The sequence below is a fragment of the Seriola dumerili genome, unplaced genomic scaffold, assembly GCF_002260705.1.
Source record: "Seriola dumerili isolate Sdu_G_001 unplaced genomic scaffold, Sdu_1.0 BDQW01000113.1, whole genome shotgun sequence".
Classification (NCBI taxonomy): Eukaryota; Metazoa; Chordata; class Actinopteri; order Carangiformes; family Carangidae; genus Seriola; species Seriola dumerili.
The window spans coordinates 436647-455946 of NW_019174368.1; the positions used below are offsets into that span (position 1 = coordinate 436647).

The following is a 19300-nucleotide window of genomic DNA, read 5'->3' on the forward strand; positions in this document are numbered from 1 at the left end:
TTCAAACCCCAAGTTACAAAATAATTCAAACAAGGTAACAAATTAAGATCCACCAATTATAAAATAATTAGATTTTACAATAAAACAATTTTAGTAATATAAGATATAATAAACATATAACATTTATATAGAATATATAAAAATATAAAGAAAATAAAAGACAATTCATGTCATAAATGGGTTACAGGCACACCTCAGTTTATTGTATGTCTAAAAACAGATGCTAAAAGCTGTGGTATGAATTGCTGCACCCTACAACTTCCTCTTCATTGCTTTGATGTAAAGTATTCACAGTGCAGGTCACAGCATGTTTCGATGCTGACACATGAAGGAAAGCAGGTATGACTGATTTTTGTGTGTTTTAAAATAAAAGTTATCAGGTATTTATCAGCATTGTGTTTTTAACAAGTTACAACATTTTTTTCAGGATTGAGTACTAATCACTTCAGGAGATAAAACATTATTTTCTTGATTATCTCAAGCTGTTTCTCCTTGGTGACTGTGCATAGGTCTGCAAAATTAAATCTAAGTAATTTCAATAGTTGTAAAATAAAATAAACTTTATTTAAATGTGAAAAAGTACAAACAATCAGACGTACCAGTTCTTAAAATAAAACAATTGAATAAAAATTCCAACAAAGATTAATGAAAAAAAGACAGACAAATAAACAATTAAGTGACAGACCTCTTCAGACAAGCATTTCAGAATAAATATTAACTACTGACAAGCACTTCTTGTGTGTTACAAATTTAAGAGACTATTTAGTTACGTTCCAGAGATGTATTTCTCTGACTTTGTGATGATACACCTAGGTGGTGCAACTTGGGATACATGACAGACTGGTTGAATGACATCAATGCTTGGATGACTACCGACTGCAATTACCTCAGACTTAACCTGGATAAATCTGAAGCTGAGTATATGTATGTATGTGTATATATGTATGTATATATATGTACATATATTCTTGCTGTTAATTGACTTTCCTGTCCTCTGATTTTTTTGTGATAAATGATGCAGCATTTGTCACTGAGCCATGATGAACAGACAGAGAAACCTTCGCTTTTTGGTCTTTGGTAAGACATATGTTTAATTTAGTTTTTAAGGCTTTTTTCTGTCTGTTTTTTCTCTTTTTCTCAACAAAGATAGTATACAAAGGAGGGAGGTCTAAATATCTAGTAAATATCTATTAAATTAGTTTAATAAATTATTTAAATCATAAACAAGGGCAACTTTTCTTTTAGCACTTTCCACCTTACTGAATGTACTGAACTACGCCATTTTTCTCCTATAGTCTCTTTTCTGTCGGCGTCATCTTCACCTGCTGGAGGTCAGTTCGTTCTCCTGTGTCAGACATAGAATGTTTTTAGCTTTGAGCAAAATATTAAAATATAGTTTGTCATGTCTTGTGCCTGATAGGGGTTCAGATCAGACTGGCTGGATCTGGATCTACTCAATGCTCTGGTAGAGTTGAAGTTTATTACGGAGGTGTCTGGGGAACAGTTTGTGATGACAACTGGGATGTAAATGATGCTAAGGTGGTGTGCAGACAGGTGGGCTGTGGTACAGCACTGAGTGCCCTTCAATCAGCCCAATTTGGTCAAGGAACCGGGAAGATCTGGCTTGATGATGTGGCCTGTTCAGGATATGAAGGGTCTCTAAGTGCGTGTCAGCACAGAGGATTTGGGACACATGACTGTAAACATAGTGAGGACGCTGGTGTCGTCTGTTCAGGTGAGAAGAATTTTGACTCACTTACAGTATCCTCTATACTGAAGAGCCAAATATTTTTCTCAGTAGTTGGCAGAGACCAAAAACAAAGCTAAACAAGAGTTATAATTGTGAATGCAATGTCTCCATAACACCTTGAGGGGAATCCCTTCACATTTGGCACGTTCACTTGGACTCAAGGCAAAACTGGCCAGATTTTGGTGGTCATTACTGTTTTTTTAGCCATAACTCAAGGCTTCACACAGCAATTATGACAACCTTTCACACAAATGGTTCATATTTTATTTGATTCTTGATAAATAGGGATGGAACCAGAAACCCTAAAGTGAACTTTGACAATGAGGGATTGTATCAGTGTCAGCATGAGAAAAGCATTTCAGGTCAAACATTCAGCTCCAGCCTATCTGACATTGTCAGACTCACTGTTACTGATAAGAAAAAATTATTCTATTTTCCTGTTTCATTCACTTGTGTAAATCATTAAACAGTAGCAAACTAATAAGAAGTCATAATCAGTATAGCTCAGTTCAAAGGAAACACATTTATGCTGTAATACTGAACTGCTTCTTCAGTGATCTTTCCCAAGCCCAGCATCTCCATGAACCCTGTTGGTGAAGTTACCTGGGGTCAGGACGTTAGAATCACTTGTTCGATCTCAACTCAGGTTTTAGGAGGAACATTCACTTTAAGAGGACACCAGGTTCATTAAGAAAGACACAGAAATCCAATACCAATTCTGCTACCTTCAGCATCCCTAAAGTGGAATTTGTCAATGAGGGATTGTACCGGTGTCAGTATCAGAAAAGCAGCTCCAGTCGTAACTTCATCTGCACTCTCAACGACTCTGTCCGACTCTCTATCACTGGTAAGAAAAGCATATAAATCAATGAAATAAGTCATGAAACAAAACAAAACACAGTCGTGTGCAGTAGATTCAGAGATTTTTGAGTAGAAGCGATCAGAGTGGCCACACAAAAAAACTGGAGCACCTGTGGGTGCAGCACCTTTTCTCCAGGTAGGGTACCTGCTGTTGGTGATGTCATGTGATCTAATATGATGACTGTATGTGTTTCATCAGATCCAAAAAGTTTTATCATCAGACTGGTCATCCTGCTGCTGAGTCTGCTGTTGATGGTCAAAATCATCTGTTTCGTCAATAAGGTACATGTACTGACAGGAAGCAATCAGCTTGTGTATATTGAACTGAAGAGAGGGGTGATGCAGTAACTTACGTCTGTGTGCTGTCATGTCTCTCCAGTCCACCAGGGGGAAGAAGCCTGACCAACAGGAGAACATAGAGTTGGATCATATCAACCTTGGTGTTTCCAGGGCTGAAGGAGTGCTGACAGAAGAGGCAGGAGTCCAGGCAGCGGAGTAGGAGCTCATCTCACATCCAGATGGATTTCTAGCTAGCTAGCTAATGTAAGCTAGCTAATGTTAGCTAGCTGATAGCCCGCCCCATCATTTCCAATGTTGGCTTGGCATTTCATCACCAATATTAAATGTCATATATGATCAAATTTTAGCAAACAGTAGTGCTCAGTCATGATCAGTGAGACAATGGAGGATTAGTTGTTATAGAGATACATTAATATAGAGTTTAATATTTAATTTTAGAAGCCTTTTGTGTGGCTGTTATGGTTAAGTTATTATTTTACCTCTTTGAAGTTAGCTTTTATAATAAGTGACCCCTTTTGTTTTCACTCAGGAAGTCAGGAGTTTTACCTGGTTGGATTATTAAACAATGTTGAAATCGATGTGTGTTGAAGGATAGACTTTAAATCTTTTCTGCTGACACACAGTCTGTGTAATAAACCTTAACCCGTGAGGAGTGCCCAGCGGTCGTTATGATGTGTGACTGCTTCAAATGGCATGCTGGCAGCTTTAATCTGAGTTTTGTTTTCTTGCCAGTTCTTCAGTTTTGCACCAGTTTATAATCTGTTTATTAAATTACCCTTGTTGCACTTACCAGCTTTTGTTTGAGTTTCTCCTGAAAACATTCACATTATGGTGGTTCCACAAAGAATAACTTCTGGGTCTCCTGAAACCTCTTCCACTAGCAAGATTTCCATCACAGTGCGTCACATGATCTAGAGCTTCGGCCTCTTGATGGAAGCATGACTGAGCAGCATGAATCCATTGACCCAGCCTGCCTTGTGGCAACGGTCAAGGCTGGTGGAGGTGGTGTGATGATGTGGGGAATGTTTTCTTGACACACTTCTGGCGCCTTAAGATCAATCAATCATTGATTGAATGCCCCAGTGTGAGGTTTTGAATAGATCTGAACCCACAAAGCAGAACACTGAGTAGTGGTGAAAAACAAGCAGGTTGTGGAGTTGATATCATGATGAGAAGCAGGTGAGTATGGAGACTGAAGGGAGCAGGAACCAGGAAGCCCCGCCCAGCTGACAAACACACAAATACAGACACAAAGAACAAACTGGGGACGAACAAACACATGAGGGACGGGAAAACAGCAGAGCACAAGAGGGAAAGAAAAGGACGACAAGGCCCTAATCCTAACACACAGTCTGAGTATTGTTGCTGACCATGTGCATCCCTCCATGACATGGTGCAGGATAATGCACCATGTCACAAAACACAAGTTGTATCAAACTGATTTCATGAACATGACAATGAGTTCACTGTACGTCAATGACCTCTCTTGTCACCAGATCTGAATCCAGTAGAACACCTTTGGGATGTGGTGAAAAAGGAGATTTGCAGCAAGAAGGATGTCGCTGCAGAAATGATGTGATGTAATTAGGGATGGGAATCGAGAATTGGATCCAGTTCAAAACCAGTTTCAAATTGTCCGAACCATGGGAATTGTATGTCCCATTGCCTATCCATCCCATCGATGCCTGCATGTTTTTCAGAGCTAGGCTTAATCCTCTTGGTAGATTTAATACATATCTAGTCGAAATCAAAACTGACAACCTCATGGTGCTGCTGCGGGAAAGTAGGGTTCATCATCTAGGGACCTATAATGTGGTTTTCTACTGTAGTGTGAAGCCAGTTAACCACAGATGAAGAAAAGGTCAAATCAGACGTACTCAGATTCATATATTTAATCATGTTTATCTACTTAGCATTTGAACATGAAACACAGAGATTTATTTATTATTATTCAGTTTTTCAAACAGTATGTTTCCATTTGATAAGAGAGAAAGGCTTTTAGGACTAACCAATATGTTTGATGAACATAATGTGATCTCAAACAAGAAGTTGGGTGGGGGTTGCTGGAGTGTACACTTCCTGAAATACAAATACAGCAGGATAGAGCTACACGTCCCACATGGAAGTATCAAGGACCGGCCTCCAGCCAGTATGGTAGTGGCCCTGTATCTGTGGGCACATTTTTTAAAGAAAACTTTTGGGAAAATTGGAATTATAGATTACAATAAATACATTACAACGTATAATAAATACATTCTCAGAGGTAACCTCTACATATAAAGGTAAAATGCAGTTGGTTATAAAGAACAGTGCATGCATATAAAAGTGAGTATTCAAAAAAAAAAAGAAGAGATGGATCAAAAGTGAAAGAGAGAAGTGCTCCAGGAAGTGAGAAAAGTGTGAAAAGTTTCTGTACAACGTCTTGAGTAGTTCAGTTTTCTGTCTCCTGTTTTTCAGTGATAAACGATGCAGAGCTGCCTTTTTCTCTGAACCATGAAGAGCAGACAACAAAGAAACCTTTGCTTTTTGACCCTTGGTAAGAAAAATTAAATATCTATTACTCTAGTTCAATAAGCAGAAACAAGGGAAACTTTTCTTTTAGCACTTTCCACGTTACTGAATGTACTGAACTACGCCATTTTTCTCCTAGTCTCTTTTCTGTCGGCGTCATCTTCACCTGCTGGAGGTCAGTCCGTTCTCCTGTGTCAGACATAGAATGTTTTTAGCTTTGAGTAAAATGTTAAAATATAGTTTGTCATGTCTTGTGCCTGATAGGTGTTCAGATCAGATTGGCTGGATCTGGATCTACTCAGTGCTCTGGTAGAGTAGAAGTTAATTACAGAGGTGTCTGGGGAACAGTTTGTGATGACAACTGGGATGTAAATGATGCTAAGGTGGTGTGCAGACAGTTGAACTGTGGTACAGCACTGAGTGCCCCTCAATCAGCCCAATTTGGTCAAGGAACCGGGAAGATCTGGCTTGATGATGTGGCCTGTTCAGGAAATGAAGGGTCTCTAAGTGAGTGTCAGCACGGAGAATTTGGGACACATGACTGTGAACATAGTGAGGACGCTGGTGTCGTCTGTTCAGGTGAGAAGAATTTTGACTCACTTACTGTATCTGCTATACTGTACTGTATGTTGTAATATTATGTTTGACTGTGGAGTCATGGGAGTGCCATAAAAAATAAATCTGTAAAAGAATAAGAAAATAAATAAAGGTCTTTAAGTGAGCGGCAGTACAGTGGTTTTCGGCAAAAGGACTGTAATCACAATGAGGTGATCCACATTAAAGAAAGTTTCTTTATCAGTTTCAAACAAACTTTTGTGTTTCCTCTGTAACTTATATATAGTCAGTCAGGGCTGGCAACCAACTTTTGCATCTTGTATTATGTTTTTATGTGACTGCAAGTTTTACCTGTCTTGTCTGCCGTAAACCCATGACAAACAATGAAAACAGATTTAATTTCCATCCTATGTTCTGTGCCTAGGTGTCAGATTAGCTGGATCTACTCGATGCTCTGGAAGAGTGGAAATCTATCACAACAACGCCTGGGGAACAGTCTGTGATGACAGCTGGGATGTAAAGGATGCTAAGGTGGTGTGTAAAAATTTGAACTGTGGTACAGCACTGAGTGCCCCTCAATCAGCCCTTTTTGGTCAAGGAACCGGGAAGATCTGGCTTGATGAAGTGGCCTGTTCAGGAAGTGAAGGGTCTCTAAGTGCGTGTCAGCACAGAGGATTTGGGACACATGACTGTAAACATAGTGAGGACGCTGGTGTCGTCTGTTCAGGTGAGATGAATTTTGACTCACTTACTGTATCTGATATACTGTATATACAGTATATATACATTATACTGTATATATACTGCATGTTGTAATGTTATGTTGTACTCTATGGAGTCAAAGGGGTGTCATAAAGAATTGTAAAAATGGAAAAAAAAGAAAAAAAGAAAAATAAATGGTGGAAAAATAAAGAGAAATAAATAATTGTCTGGTTCCAGACTGACAGTCTGAGGGACACAACACTGAGTTTGGTTTACTGAAAGGCAGCACAGTTTATACACTTGGATATCTGTAAAGTCAAAACAGAAGAGCTTCACTGACAAAATATTCATTAAGTCTGCACAATGTTTGGCTGATGAAAAGTAAAATTAACCAGTTCCCCAAATTGGACCAAAATAGGAAGTGTTTTTTTTTTAAAACTTGTTTCATTTTGATAATCTTGTTCGATAAGAGGCATTGTTAAAGGATTACTCCACTAAAGAACCTGTGTTTGAAATATCAAATATTGACCACCTGTAGTCAATGAAAGGTAGCTCCGAAATATCAACCAGTGACTGCCTGCTTCAAGAAAGGTACAGTCGGTGTTGTCATCAATACATATATATCTATATATATATAGATATATATTTATTTATTGTCACTGTAAAACCTGAATGGCCATTACAAGTAAGAAGCAGTAAAACACAAGAGCTGTGTCCCAATTTAGGGGCCACATCCTTTGGATATTGCGATCTAGCTGGCGTTGACTGTGAAGGCCGAACTGAACCGTTGTTTTCTGCCATATTCATTTTCATTACCAGCGCACAACAAAGTGGGACAGCCTAGTTTCCTCACTGTGACACAATCGGCCTTTACATGCAGCCTGCGAAGGATGCAGCCACCTCACTTGGGACACAGCTGATAAAGCTCAAAGAAAAGAGAGTGCTGTCTACAGTATACACATATTTATGATTTAATTATTTAAAAATGGCTCATCTTTCCATTCAATACATCCAATTAAAGACAGGGTTGGAGACACAATCTTATCTCTGGTTATTTCACAACTACATGGTCACTGAGCTCTGAAAAACAAAGGTCAGTTGCTGTGTCTCAACCTGATTATTGTGTTGTTTTTTCAGTGAGCCTCCCAAAGCCCAGCCTCTCCATTACTCCTGCTGGTGAGGCTACCTGGGGACAGAAAGTCAGCATCACTTGTTCAGATTCAGCTGAGCTTGTAGGTGGAACATTCATTCTGACGGAGACTTCAGGCTCATTCAGAAAGACCCAAACCTCAAGTACCAACTCTGCTGTATTCAGTATCCCTAAAGTGAACTTTGACAATGAGGGATTGTATCAGTGTCAGCATGAGAAAAGCATTTCAGGTCAAACATTCAGCTCCAGCCTATCTGACATGGTCAGACTCACTGTTACTGGTAAGAAAAAATAATTCCACTTTCCTGTTTCATTCACTTGTGTAAATCATTAAACAGCAGCAAACTAATAAGAAGTCATAATCAGTATAGCTCAGTTCAAAGGAAACACATTTATGCTGTAATACTGTGTGCTGCTCTTTCAGTGATCTTTCCCAAGCCCAGCATCTCCATGAACCCTGTTAGTGAGGTTACCTGGCGTCAGGACGTTAGCATCACTTGTTCGATCTCAACTCAGTTTTTAGGAGGAACATTCACTTTGAAGAGGACACCAGGTTCATTAAGAAAGATACAGACATCAAATACCAATTCTGCTACCTTCAGCATCCCTAAAGTGGAATTTGTCAATGAGGGATTGTACCGGTGTCAGTATCAGAAAAGCAGCTCCGGTCGAGATTTCACCTCCCCTCTAAGTGACTCTGTCAGACTTTCTATCACTGGTAAGAAAAGGAAATAAATCAATAAAATAAGTCATAAAACAAACTAGAATAACCGCAGTTGTATGCCTCAACCACTCAGACTGGTTTCAGATTTCATCCCTGTTCATCCAGAGTCATAAAAAATATTAACCATTTCTGTGAAATTTTGTCATAATTGCTGTGTGAAGTCTTGAGTAATGGCTAAAGAGTGTTTTGTGAGGTCACTGTGACCTTTGACCTTCAGCCACCTAAATCAGATCAGGTAGTTCTTGAATCCAGGTGAAAGTTTTTACCAAAGTTGAGGAAATTCCTTCAAGGTGTTGCTGAGAAATCGCGTTCACAAGGCCTCCGGCTCTGGCTGTCACTGGCACAGAGGCATGAAAACACAACAACATAGTTTTTGTGAGTGAAAGTGAAATGTATTAAATGTATTGAAAACTTTCTATAAATATGTTAGTGTAGCTGCTGATCTTAGAAAAACTACAACACTATGTCATTGAAACAGCCATGATTGATGTTTTTATAATAACGATGTAATAAATGACAGTGTGAGAACAATATGACAAGGTGAAAGCAGTCGCTCTTAGAGATGAACCTACAGCAAATTATCACCTGAATTTCCTTCTGTTTCATTGTGAGTTTCAGCTTGTTGTTTATCTCTTCCGCCCACAGCTTTACTGTCCATAACGGTTCTGGTTCACTGATCTCATAGTGTAGTTTCTGTTTCTTTTCAGCGATGTACTACCTGCTCATCACTGAAGAGAGGACACAGTTAGACACTTACTGGTGATAAAGGAGCTTTTAGCTGCTAAAGAGCTAAATATTTTTCTCAGTAGTTGGTGGAGACCAAAAACAAAGCTAAACGAGAGTTATAATTGTGAATGCAATGTCTCCATAACACCTTGAGGGGAATCCCTTCACATTTGGCACGTTCACTTGGACTCAAGGACAAACTGATTATATTTTGGTGGTCAAAGGTCAAAGGTCAAGGTCACTGTGATGGCACAAAACACTTTTTAGCCATTACTCAAAACTTCACAGAGCAATTATGACAAACTTTCACAAGAATGGTTAATATTTTATATGATTCTTTATAAATAGGGATGGAACCTGAAACGAGTCTGAGTGGCGGAGGGAGATAACCACGAGGCGGTAATTCTACTTTGTCTCTATTTTGATACGTATTAGCCCAATTGTCCAGCAGCCCACCGGGAAGACTCCCGATACTCCCGATGGCCAATCTGCTGGATGTGTAAATAAGCAACTAGTTGCTAACAAGCTCACCATATCAACTTAAAAGCGTATGATATGTCAGTGTTATTGTTAGCTTGTTTCCAAAGCCCCCAAGTTGCCAAAAAAAAGTTACTGCAACTTTGAAATGCCACCTTAGCCGTTAGTCATTTGCTTTGAAAACTTACATGTTGAATGTATGTTTGTAATTGTGTTTAGAATGAATCTGGATCTCATTTTAAATGCCTAGAGGCAAACCATCTGTCTTTTCATTTACATAGTAAGACTGGAGAGGCCCAACATCTCCCTGACATCTCCTGACGGAGGGCTGGTCTGGAGTCCTGGAGGTGCAGAGATCACTGAGGCTTACAGCTTTGTCTTCACCTGCTCCATTAACTCCATCTATTCTGGAGGCCGTTTCTTTCTCATCTTCTCTGGCTCCAACACCTCCGACTCCAAGCCTGCAGTCAACAACTCAGCCTCCTTTGAGTTCCCTGTAGCTGAGTATGAACACCAGGGCAACTACAGCTGTGTGTACGAAGTCGTACTGTCCACGCGGATATTCAGTTCCACGGAGACAGCACAGATAAATGTGGTTATTAAATGTAAGTAGAATTTAAGTAAATCATTTTGACATATTATTAATAAGCTGAACATATGTTTTATGTGTATCTGCTGTGAGTTTGACTTTACGGCTGTTGGTTCATGGTCTGACCCTTTCTTAATCACTTCTTGTGATCATCACTCGCAGATGTTTCAAAAGACCGGTTGGATGCTTCAACTCGTTTCAAATTCATTACTTATGTGGGTGTTTATTCAGACCCGGCGGTGAGTTTTGGAATCTGAACTGATTTATTCATAAAAGTCATTCAAACATTCGTATGAACTGACTTCAGCAGCACCAGTAGCTGTGCTGTTTGTATTGTCCGCACTAGAAACTGCACCTGACACACGCCTCGAGTGCAGCCCTAAAACCAAAACACAGTAGTTCTTCTTCTGGGTGTTTTTTTGGCAGCTTTTTGGTTCACCGCCATCTTCTGGTGTGTGTGTGTCACTCACTGTCACCGGAGTCAACGACGCTTGCGTTCACGTTCATTAGTTGTAAAAACATACGCTCAGTTCATCATTCACCAAAATGCATACTGATGTACTGAACAGAACTGGCTGGAATCACCTTCAGAGAGCCTGAGTTGAAGGTGGCGTTGCATGGTCCATTTTGAGACTTTGGCAGGAAGGACTGCTAGAGCTGGATATGATCAGAGTAGCAGTGGTATGAAAAAAAACATATGCACGGATAATCAGACGAAGGGAGGTGGGTGTGATGTATGTTGATGTAGAAGAGAGGCGACCAAGCACCAATCCCTGTGGTAAAAAGTGACACTTATTCTTGCAATACCAATTTAAATAATTGATCTGGAAGGCAGAACTCAAATTAGGGTAGTGGTGTAGGAGGGTTGTGCCAACGGATGATGCCGACAGGTCTAGCAGAACTGATGACTGGACATCAGTTGCTGACAACAGGGTTTCTATTACTGAAAGCAGTTTCACTGGGGTGACTGGTTTTGAAACCAGATGTGTATGAGTCAAATTTTGATTATTTATAGATTATTTTGAAAGAGGAAGTCTGAAGACTGTACACTCTGTACATTACATTTGGAGACAATTAGACATGATTTCAAGGATAAACTGTTCAGTGTTTTACCTCCTAGTTCCTTTGTTACTGCTGGCCTCCTCAGTAGCTGCTGGGATCCTGGTGCTGCTCCTGCTGGTCTTGTTGGTTGTTTGTCTGGTGCGCAGGAAAAGACAACAAGACACCAAGCATCTGCCAATCATCTTCAGTCAAGGTCTGCACTCACCAGGACACACACAGTTCCACAAATTTAAATACACACTTTCATCAAAGTGCTTTCATATCCATTCACATTTTCATCTGATGCTTGCATTTCAGTGGCTGCGAACCATTATGAAGATGATTGCGACGATGACTATGAGAATGTAGATCAAGAGTACATCGCAAAGAAACTCAATGGGAGTGTGGAAGAAGATGATGATAATGATTATGAGGAGCCTGAGAGCGACGAAGATCATGATTATGAGGATGCCGGCCCCGGTGTAAATTACGTAAAGTCCGAGGACGTCTGTGAAGAGGACAACAGAGAAGATGAAGAAGAAGAAGAAGAAGAAGAAAGCAGCGATGATGAAAATGACTATGAAAATGTGACTCCGGAATTTCATGAACAAATTGTGGATATTTATGACAAAGATGAAGATATTTATCAAAACTTTTAGGTGACTCTCAGTCAATAGTGACAAAGTGATTACAATTGATAGAGGACTGATTTGTGCCAAATTAGGACAACTGCCAGTGAAACAGCTGGCTCAAATTGATATTGAATGATACTATAGAAATATAACTTGATCTTTTCTTGCCATAGTAGAATATGATAGTCATTCGATACTTCATCTTATTTTGGATTACCATTTCAGTGTATATACAGCATGCATTACATGATGTGATTAGTTTTGGGTGCAGTCCCCAGACCATTCCTAAAGGTTTTGCCTCATAAGTCTTGAAATATGGGGCGTAGGACCAAACATTGCGTGCATTCCTTGGATTAAAATGAATCAGCATAGGGCAAACCCATTTGTACAAAAGTATCATCTGTTTTCCTGTCAAAAAACAAATATGAAAAAAAAGAAAAAAGGCCCTTTTTTTTATTTTTCCAATGTCCATGCACATTGAAAATGAATTGGAACAAAGGGGTTTGGTGTAATTTCCATTTTTCCATCAAAATAAAAGTGAAATGTGGGAGAACGAGGCACTTTGCAAATGATTTAGTTGCCTGTAGGTTCAGATTAAGCTAAATTTAGCTAGTGTGATATATAGTGATATTATTTTCATTGAGTGGCATTAATTAATATTGTGGAAACTGTTACCTGTATTCCATATTCTCTACCCAAATAAAGAGCATTTATAAAGTCACCAGCAGAGGTCCCTGTCACCCATTGTGAAGTTATAAATGAGCGGGAACCTCTGGAACTGAAACATGAAGCCAAAAACTGCAGTTCCTCTAATGGCTCCAAAAGTGAATCAATCCCCATAGACTCCCATGTTAAAATGTTCAACTTTACAGCAGAAACAAACATGTTTACAGCCTGGAACAAAAAACAGTTTTGGTCTTAATTTATTTAATTTCCTCCTTCATGATAACTGTACGCGGGTGAATTTATATATAACTCACCTGTTTAAATTTTAATAAGGCTTAGAGTGTGGCCGCTTTGACTGACAGGTGGGTGAATGTATGCTTGTCACAAACCAGCATGCACCGAAGTCTTGGCCCCTCCTCTTTGCCTATTTTTGTATTAGCTGGGAGTTCAGTGGAGTCAGGCACTGCCAAGATGGCGACAGCGGAGCAGCCCACTCTGTAATGGTTATGATAATAATAATTTAAAAATTACATTGTAAATGAAATCTATAGTCCTCTATCATTACATGTGGTGTTGACTAATTTTTACTCTATATGTAACACCAGCTGATTAAAAGCATTTTATTTTATTAACTCTGTAAAACATTTATGTGACATGATGAACATGCATACAAATAGACACACACCAATAAATATTATTTACATACACATATACTGAATTGGGGACCATACACATGTGCACACATACACATATGCAACACATGTAAACTGATTGTAATGTGATGTAAATTTTGTAATTTTTGAATGAAAATGTCACTATTTATTATGTGCTCAACTTAACGAAGATACTCTAATTATATGTTATGAACGCTTTTAGTAGAAATCCTCACCAGGGAAACGGGTCGCAAATTAGCCTCGGATAGAAATCCTGTATGCTACATACACATCTGTATCATGTTACTGTAACCTTTTACAATGTTTCCTGCATTGTCCCTGACAAACAAACTAATAAATAAATATATAAAACACCTAAGCTCCTGGTAAATATTTGAATGTGATGAGGAACTTTGTCAGAAATCGAGTATCTTGCAAAGAAATTTGGGCCACATTCTTTTTAACACTGACATTCCCTGATTGTACTGGGAAATGAAATGCATGACTCACTTTTGTAAAAGTAAATTTATCCCCCTGAACATTTTCACACTTTAGATGTCTTCCTGATGCACAATACAAATATGCACTTATAATGTAAGTATGTCAAATATGTCATTATAATGTTGCAGACTCAACAGAATAAGGAGCAACATGGTTACAGAGGGTAACAGCAGACAAAATCTGGTCTCCAGATAGGCTTTGGTTACAGTATCTACACTTCCACAAAGCCTGGTGTTTATGGTATATTCTGTGGACTCAAATCTGAATTAGCAAATGTTGCCCACTATTGTATTTTAAGTAAGCCACCAACTGTTTGCAGAAGTGTGCCACTGCTCTTAGAATCAACAGTATTGGGAGAAAGATCAGTCAGCTGGTTTCTACATTCTCAGGTTTGGCATGCATAAACTACCATGCACAGTTTTAGATATTTAATATTCTTAGTCAAGTGAAAAAAGTTGTTTGGTTGGTTTACGACATGCTAAACGCAGATCCTAACCCTATGCAACATGATTTGATGTCATCAAAGTGCTGTCCCATTCCTCTTAGTACCATTATGAGAACCTTGCGGCTTCTCACACTCAGTCACTTCCCAGGTGATGTCAATTAATAAGTCAGTGTGGGATCAGGGCTTAGGTGCACACCTGCGCAACAATCATGCTGTGTAATCAGCATCTTGATATGCCACACCTGTCAGGTGGATGGATTATCTGGGCAAAGGAGAAGTCCTCACTTACAAGGATTTATTTGAATTAATGAAAAATGGGAGTGTTGCATTTATAGTTTTGTTCAGTATACATAAATAGAACAATGTAAATGTTCAAATGTAAAAATAAATCAGTGCAATACAGCAAACTGTGTGCATAAGTTAAATGTTATATGTTAAATGTAAATCAAATTCAAATGAGCAAACTACAGGCATAAGGGGTCTAGTCCGAGGGTGGGAGAACCCGGTCACACTGGCTTCTCCATGCCTGCACAAGGTGGCTCAGGGTATTAAGGAAGACTTGACTGAAAGCTGAAGTTGCAGCAATCTCCGCCCTCCTCCAGCATCCTTGCTCGCATCTCATCATCAAGCTCAGCTGAAGTTCACCTCCTGCTGCTCCACATCTGTCTCCTGTATCTCCATCAGGAGATGCTCCTGTTCCCGACATGTTTACCTCCTGCCTGGATAATAATGAAGAAAAAACAGGCTGGCTGTGGCCGTAACAGTTAAGCTACGCTAACCTGCCACTAGCTCCAGCTACATATTAACTTCACAGATGTGAGAGTGATCCTCCTATCTAACGCTCAAGAAAGCGATTTTCTAAGATGTCATGTTATTCCTTCTGGTGTAATTGACAACATTATTATTTGAAGCAATGATTAGGAGCTTTAATTTTTAATGAGAATAAAACACAACAAAAATATAATAAAACGCAACTCATTATAAAATACAACAACACATTCCTCTGCACATTAGCAAACACATGCACAAATTACCAATATGGCCATGGTGACTTAAGCCGTACAGCCATATAAAACCATGAATAATGACCAAACTAAAATGGGTGGTTTAATTTAAAGCCGAGGAAAAGGCAGCCTTTTTGAATCTTCCTTTCTATGTCTGTCCTTGCTCTCTTACACACTTCTTTATTTTTGCACTAAACCTTCCAATGACTCAAAGTTGACAAACTGTCGAATGATGTCTTAAGCCATCCATCTTCATCTCAACCAATAAAATCTGCTGAGTGTATCATATACAGACACAGCAGAGTTGGATCAATATAATATCTCTGTTATACTGTCAACAAAACTTGAAACAGTAATCCATTAATACTAACAACACTGACAAAATATCTCTGCACACTGTTACAAGCAGAACCTGGAAATACCACACTGAGGAAGCTGTTCTGAGCCAATCACATGAGAACCAGGTCACTGTATGAACCAATGATGTGAGAGCAGGTTTACAATATGACGCCTTGAAAGCCACAAATAGATATGACACATGCTCCTTGTAATGTTAGCACACTGGCTTGACACACGCACACACACACTGACACACACATGCAGCCAGACTCAGAGTGTTTGCACTCTGAGCTCATCCCTCGAAGAAGCAGGGATGAAGCCTCGTAACTTGAGACAAGACAGGCTTTGTTTACACTGCTGGTCTACATGTTAAGTGCTGAACAGCTGCTGAAGTCTGGTTCATGGACGTCAGTTCAAGGAAAAGTTTATACATCCAATGAAAAGGCATGTCTGTGAGCTGTAACATTTATAAAGATCGTTTGTGATTACCTACACGTTTTCTTCAGTTTCCTCTGACACGACCCATAGGACTGTCTCCTGAAATAGCGCCCCTACGACAGCAGGCATAATGGACCTTGATTATCATGGTTATAATAATAAGCACACGGACTGTACTGACAGAAACTAGATCATCTCTCAAAACTAGATGATCTTTGTATAATAATCAATCACCACAACAGTGGGGCCAGCTTTATAATCACAAATGTCCCTGACTGACTGACTGATGATAGTTCCACCACAGGTCAGTGGAGTGCCGAGCCGCAGTCTACCAAGTCTCTCTGCTCGGGAACCACAGAGAAGCAGAGGAGCGCTTCCAATACACTGAGCCTCAACTCCATTACAGCAAATAAAGTGAAGAGGAAAAAATAAAAATAAGACACACCAAGCAGAAAGAGCAGGAGAGAGGGAGAGAGAGAGAGAAGTCATCTGTTACGAGGCTTGGACCAACAGCTATGACCCATTGTACATATCAAACAGAGCGACTTAGACATAAAGGCCTGCCTCTAATAAAAGTTTGTCATATTCTGGAGTCATGCTCTGTCTCTTCTAACTTTCTTTCTGTGTGATAATTTTACAGTAAATCCAGGTGAAATCTCAGCTCAGTCTTTGTCTTTAATTTATGTGTTTGGTGATTTTATCAGACGACGTCACAGTTATAAAATCAGGATTTGGTCATAGGCAGTCGACACAGATACTAAGTACTAGATATTAGGATACTGGTGTTCATGGATGTACATTTTGACACTTGTTGGAGGTGGTATTTACTGAGTAGATATTCATTTGTTGAGCACACATTAGCTGTTTTCACTGTCATCACAGATATTCTCACACTGCAGCGTTGAACAAACTCACCATTTTGCTCTCACACTTTTTAAATCTGTACCTGCATCACACATTAGGAATGAAAAATAGCAAACATGACATTTCTGTCTGCAGTGTGAACACGCAAACACAAACAGGATGTGACCATGAGCTGTCTTTAGCCTCCTGATGAGTTGCAGGGCATTCCTGACCCCTCTGGCACACGCTAGCAAACAGCAGTGAGCTCATGGGGTATAAATAACACGGTGGGAGGGCTGGAGTGGGACTGCTGGGGTATTTAAAGGGGAGAGTTGTGTGTAATCTCCCAAACTACCTGACAGAAGACTCGCAAGAAGAAGACGCTCAGGAAATTGTCAGTTCTCACTCTTCACTGGAGCCTAAAGATATTAAGGAAACTACGAGACTACAGCGCTCGCAAGTTGTCTTATAAACAAAGCAAAGTTTTTGTCAAGAACGGTCTTTCAACGTTGACATGATGTCCCAGCACGCTGCCTTGACCAGCCTGTTTGGCGATGACCCTTTCTTCAGCCAGGAACGGCTGCTGTGGCCGCTGAACCACGGGGCCCTTTCCTCGCTGCAGCAAGGCTTCTTCAACCAGAGAGCCAAAGTGGCCGACAGCCTCCTGAGGGAGCTCCACGACGAGCACCCCCTGCTCAGACTCGGCAAGCTGCCCCTCCTTTCCTCCACTTTGGCAGGGTATGTAGAGTAACTGTGTATCTCATGATTAGTTATTGGAACCTATAATCAGTGGATGAGTTGGTAAACTTGTTGAGGCTGATTCTGATCTGGATCCTGATTGTGTTTCAGGCTGAGTGATGGTAAAGAGCAGCAGAGAGAGAGCCCCAGCATGGAGCTGCAGAAGGACACGCAGCAGGCCACAGAAAACAACCGTGACCTCCTGGTGACCCTAGATGCTCGTGGTTACGCCCCCAATGACATCACTGTCAAACTGGAGGGGCGGAGCCTGGCGGTGGTGGCCATGAAGCAGGCCGGGGCAGAAGAGAGCCAGTCCTGCTCCTCCTCTTCGTCCCGCGCCTCCTTCTGCGCCTCGGCCTCATCTCAGACAGGGTTCGTCCAGAGGATCGACCTGCCCCCACACCTGGATCTGTCCGGCCTATCCTGCTCCCTGATGGATGATGGACAGCTGCGGATCCACGCCCCCGTGCTCAAGCAGCCAAACAGCGAGGAGCACCAGGTGCCCATCCGCTTCAGGACATCGCTGGAATTTCCCATCAGCAAGGACAAGACAGAGGAGGAACACACAGACTAACGCACACACTCCACACATGACAATACATTGTTGAATAAAAAAATATATACACACATACACACACTTCCACTAAAAGACTGTCAAAGTTTACAACTACTAAATGATGAGATTATTTATTTTGTAATTATTTTCAATTTGTATAAACATAAAGATTTTGATTTTCAGAAAATTACATTTGTGCAACAGCGTCTTCTTGGTGCAGGGATTTCTGAAATACATAGAAAACTACTTTTGTTATGGACATTTGTGACCACAAGATGGCGCCAGCAGCTAATTTACACAGAGGAAGGCCCAGATGGTGGGAGGGAAAAAGGGAGGGAGCAAGCAGGAGGAAGAAAAAGAGAAGGGGCCTAAATGCTGGCATTATGTTTAACTCCCCTCAGGTGATTGAATTAGTGACTTTAAAAGGTTCCAGTGACGTTTGGTTTCCCGAGGAGAAGTTATTTGCTGGAGCAGGTGACAGACAATAGCAGCAGTTTAATGTTTTATGAGTCATGCCGCGAGGGTGTCACGACAGAGGAGAGAAGAAATAAAGGCAGTAGGAGAAAAGTAGGGGAGATGCCAGGGGAGGAGAGGAGGAGAGAGAACCTATAGCGAGACATTAAAGAGTTAGTTCACTGAAATTACAAACAAAACATAACAAAATAAGTCCGGGCCATACTTGGGCTGCATGCTTGTTTTCTTCTGGCCCAATATACACCCAGTTCCACGGCCCGAATCTGGCCCATGCACAACATGATTGTAAGATGCTACTTCCACATTTGGACCAATTCTAGCGCACATGCAGAAAATCTTCCCTCTGTCAGTCAATACCGGAGGATAACAGCTGGACTTCCCCAGATGTGCAAGTGTATGGGCCAGACTCGGGCCGAGGACTCAGGTATACGTTGGGCCAGAAGTTTAATTTTGCTGTCTGGGATGCTCTTACTTCTTATGATATCTAGCCACGCAAATACTTTGGGTTTTATTATTGAGATATTAACAATGGAGACTCATGGTATTTTGTTTGTGACGCTCAGCACAGAGACACACTGAATATAAAACATTCAACAGCAGCAGTGTCCCCGTTACTGCAGCGAGT

At 40.4% G+C, this 19300-nt stretch overlaps 2 protein-coding genes across 6 annotated transcripts; both read left to right on the top strand.

The window, feature by feature from the left end:
• Nucleotides 1-5336: 5336 nt before the first annotated feature.
• Nucleotides 5337-12859, top strand: LOC111223733 (deleted in malignant brain tumors 1 protein-like). 5 transcript variants are annotated; one of them, XM_022747983.1, is made up of 9 exons: nt 5337-5447; nt 5562-5597; nt 5687-6001; nt 6402-6704; nt 7817-8110; nt 8254-8547; nt 10038-10361; nt 11466-11600; nt 11705-12859. In XM_022747983.1, the coding sequence occupies exons 1-9, from the start codon at nt 5405-5407 to the stop codon at nt 12043-12045; spliced, it is 2085 nt and encodes a 694-aa protein (XP_022603704.1). In that variant the 5' UTR covers nt 5337-5404; the 3' UTR covers nt 12046-12859. The 5 variants fall into 5 exon arrangements, with proteins under 5 accessions (XP_022603704.1, XP_022603705.1, XP_022603706.1 ...); XM_022747984.1 differs by lacking the exon at nt 8254-8547; XM_022747985.1 differs by lacking the exon at nt 6402-6704.
• A 4565-nt stretch (nt 12860-17424) lies between these two features.
• LOC111223772 lies at nt 17425-18294 on the top strand. Its single transcript, XM_022748037.1, has 2 exons — nt 17425-17645; nt 17757-18294. The coding sequence occupies exons 1-2, from the start codon at nt 17425-17427 to the stop codon at nt 18217-18219; spliced, it is 684 nt and encodes a 227-aa protein (XP_022603758.1). The 3' UTR covers nt 18220-18294.
• Nucleotides 18295-19300: the final 1006 nt, after the last annotated feature.